The following is a 2,927-nucleotide window of genomic DNA, read 5'->3' as shown; positions in this document are numbered from 1 at the left end:
TGAGATCCGGCCACTGCACTCCAGTCCGGGTGACAGAGCGAGACTCTGCCTCAAAAAAAAAAAAAAAAGTTATTTTAAGTCTATGGTTACAACTCAGTTGTGCATTGTCACTTATATATTTTCCCATTTTATAAATCTTTATTTTTTGTTTGTTTGTTTTTTTTTCAAGACGGAGTCTCACTGTGTCTCCCAGGCTGGAGTGCAGTGGCACAATCTCGGCCCACTGCAACCTCTGCCTCCTAGGTTCACACAGTTCTCTGCCTCAGCCTCTCGAGTAGCTGGGATTACAGGCGCCTACCACCACGCCCAACTAATTTTTTGGTGTTTGGTTTTTTTTGAGACAGAATTTCACTCTTTTCGCCCAGGTTAGAGTGCAGTGGCGTGATCTCGGCTCACTGCAACCTCCGCCTCCCAGGTTCAAGCAATTCTCCTGCCTCGGCCTCCGGAGTAGCTGGGACTACAGGCACACGCTACCACGACCAGCTAATATTTGTATTTTTAGTAGAGACGGGGTTTCACCTAGTTGGCCAAGATGTTCTCCATCTCCTGGCTTTGTGATCCTCCCGCCTCAGCCTCCCAAAGTGCTGCGATTACGGGCCTGAGCCACCGTGCCCAGCCAGTTTTTGTATTTTTGGTAGAAACAGGGTTTCACCATCTTGGTCAGGCTGATCTTGAACTCCTGCCTCGGCCTCCCAAAGTGCTGGAATTACAGGTGTGAGCCACTGCGCCCAGCCATTTTATAAATCTTTTACAGGGATTGCTATGAGACCAGATTGATGGTTTATTTGACAATACAGTTCTCTCAGTCATAACCTCTGGCCTGTTTATTTCCACTCAACCTGTGCATTAGTGACCAGGTTACTTGTAAACACTGTTCTTGTGCCTGCTTTATTTCTTTGCTTTTTTGCATGAATGCAAAGAGACATGTCCTGGGTCAGGATGGAACCATTTCAAAATGGTTGCACTTTCATTGCTATAAACTAGCAAACCATTCTAGAAATTCTAACATTGCATTATCAGATCCCTTCTAGCACTCAGACGAGACAGATATTCTTTGAGAATATGCATTCTGATCTGTGGGTATGGAAAACATGGTTGCTGGAACCTGGGCTCATCCTGCCACTGACCAGCTTTCTGTTGACTTGATGTGGAGCCAGCTTTAACTGTACAGTGAGGAACAGGAGGAACAGCATCTAATCCTGCTCCAGACAGACACTTTTCAGTCTCCCTAACCTATTCTCACCTTGTTTGTTTTGGTTTGGTTTAGTTTTTTTCTTTAAGACAATCTCACCCTGTCACCCAGGCTGGAGTACGATGGTGGTGTGATATCGGCTCACTGCATCTCCGCCTCCCGGATTCAAGCAATCCTCCTGCCTCAGCCTCCTGAGTAGCTGGGATTACAGGCGCATGCCACCACACCCAGCTAATTTTTGTATTTTTAGTAGAAGCAGGCTTTCACCATGCTGGCCAGGCTGCTCTCGAACTCCTGGCCTCAAACGATCCGCCCGCCTCAGCCTCCCAAAGTGCTGAGGATTACAGCCATGAGCCACCACGCCCAGGCTTCAGTTTGTATTTTAAGCACTACTTGAGATTCAACCCCAGTTAAATACATTTCTGTGATCTATTTTAATAATATTTTCCTTGTAAATATCCTTTTAAGGAACTGGAAAAAGAACTGGAGTTACAAATTGGAATGAAAACAGAAATGGAAATTGCAATGAAGTTACTGGAAAAGGACACCCACGAGAAGCAGGACACACTAGTTGCCCTCCGCCAGCAGCTGGAAGAAGTCAAAGCGATTAATTTACAGATGTTTCACAAAGCGCAGGTGGGAGTTGGCTTTGTGTGCATAGCACGTCCTGGTTTCTGCTGCTCGTCAGTCTTGTGTCATTCTTCTTACGGAATGAGCGAGGAGACACATGGAGCCCCTCGTGTGTGTCAGACCTGCTCCTATGATGATTTTGATCCTCATGGCAGTCCCTGAGAAATGGGGGGAAATGTAAGTGACAAGGCAGAGCCAAGTCACTAAATCACATGCCCCTGGTGGCAGCTCATAAGGGGAGATGTGGGTCTTTTTAACCCAAACCCAAACTTTGTCCATCCACCTTCGCTGTCTCTACACTGTCTGTTTCCTTCTATTTCAACGATTTACTGTTTACACCAAGCATGGAGGAGTGAATTAAAGATGTCATTTAGGGCCGGGCATGGTGGCTTACACCTGTAATCCCAGCACTTTGGGAGGCCGAGGCGGGCAGATCACGACGTCAGGAGTTCGAGACCAGCCTAGCCAGCATGGTGAAATCCTGTCTACTAAAAGTACAAAAATTAGCCAGGCATTGTGGCACGCACCTTTAATCCCAGATACTCAGAACACTGAGGCAGGAGAATTGCTTGAACCCAAGAGACAGAGGTTGCAGTGAGCCGAAATCATGCCATTGCACTCCAGCCTAGGTGACAGAGCAAGACTCCGACTCAAAAAAAAAGTTATTTAGTATTGTCTTTTCAAACTTTGCCATTAAGGTAATCTTTCTGAGTGTTCTGGGCCACATAGGTAGCTGGTTGCCTCTCCTGTGTCATTTCAGGGTGGTCCAGGGGAACTGTCCCAGACAGAACCAATCATGCCAGAGTTTGAAAAACAGCATCTAGGCCAGGCACAGTGGCTCACGCCTGTAATCCCAGCACTTTGGGAGGCCAAGGCAGGCAGATCACGAGATCAGGTATTCGAGACCAATCTGGTCAACATAGTGAAAACCCATCTCTACTAAAAATACAAAAAATTAGCTGGGGGTGGTGGCGGGTGCCTGTAATCCCGGCTACTTGGGAGGCTGAGGCAGGAGAATCCCTTAAACCTGGGAGACAGAGGTTGCAGTGAGCCAAGGTCGCACCACTGCACTCCAGCCTGGGTGACAGAGCGAGATTCCGTCTCA

General features: G+C 47.4%; 1 protein-coding gene across 1 annotated transcript in view; it reads left to right on the top strand.

Annotated features, from left to right (window-relative positions):
- Positions 1–2,927, top strand: part of RUFY1 (RUN and FYVE domain containing 1) — a 55,387-nt gene that overhangs the window by 28,707 nt on the left and 23,753 nt on the right. The window contains exon 10 of the mRNA XM_011960173.1: positions 1,649–1,828. Within this exon, the coding sequence (XP_011815563.1) occupies positions 1,649–1,828 (180 nt within the window). The remainder of the gene's footprint in view (positions 1–1,648; positions 1,829–2,927) is intronic.

Source organism: Colobus angolensis, unplaced genomic scaffold (genome assembly GCF_000951035.1).
Source record: "Colobus angolensis palliatus isolate OR3802 unplaced genomic scaffold, Cang.pa_1.0 Scaffold509, whole genome shotgun sequence".
Classification (NCBI taxonomy): Eukaryota; Metazoa; Chordata; class Mammalia; order Primates; family Cercopithecidae; genus Colobus; species Colobus angolensis.
This window is presented reverse-complemented; position numbering and strand designations above follow the sequence as displayed.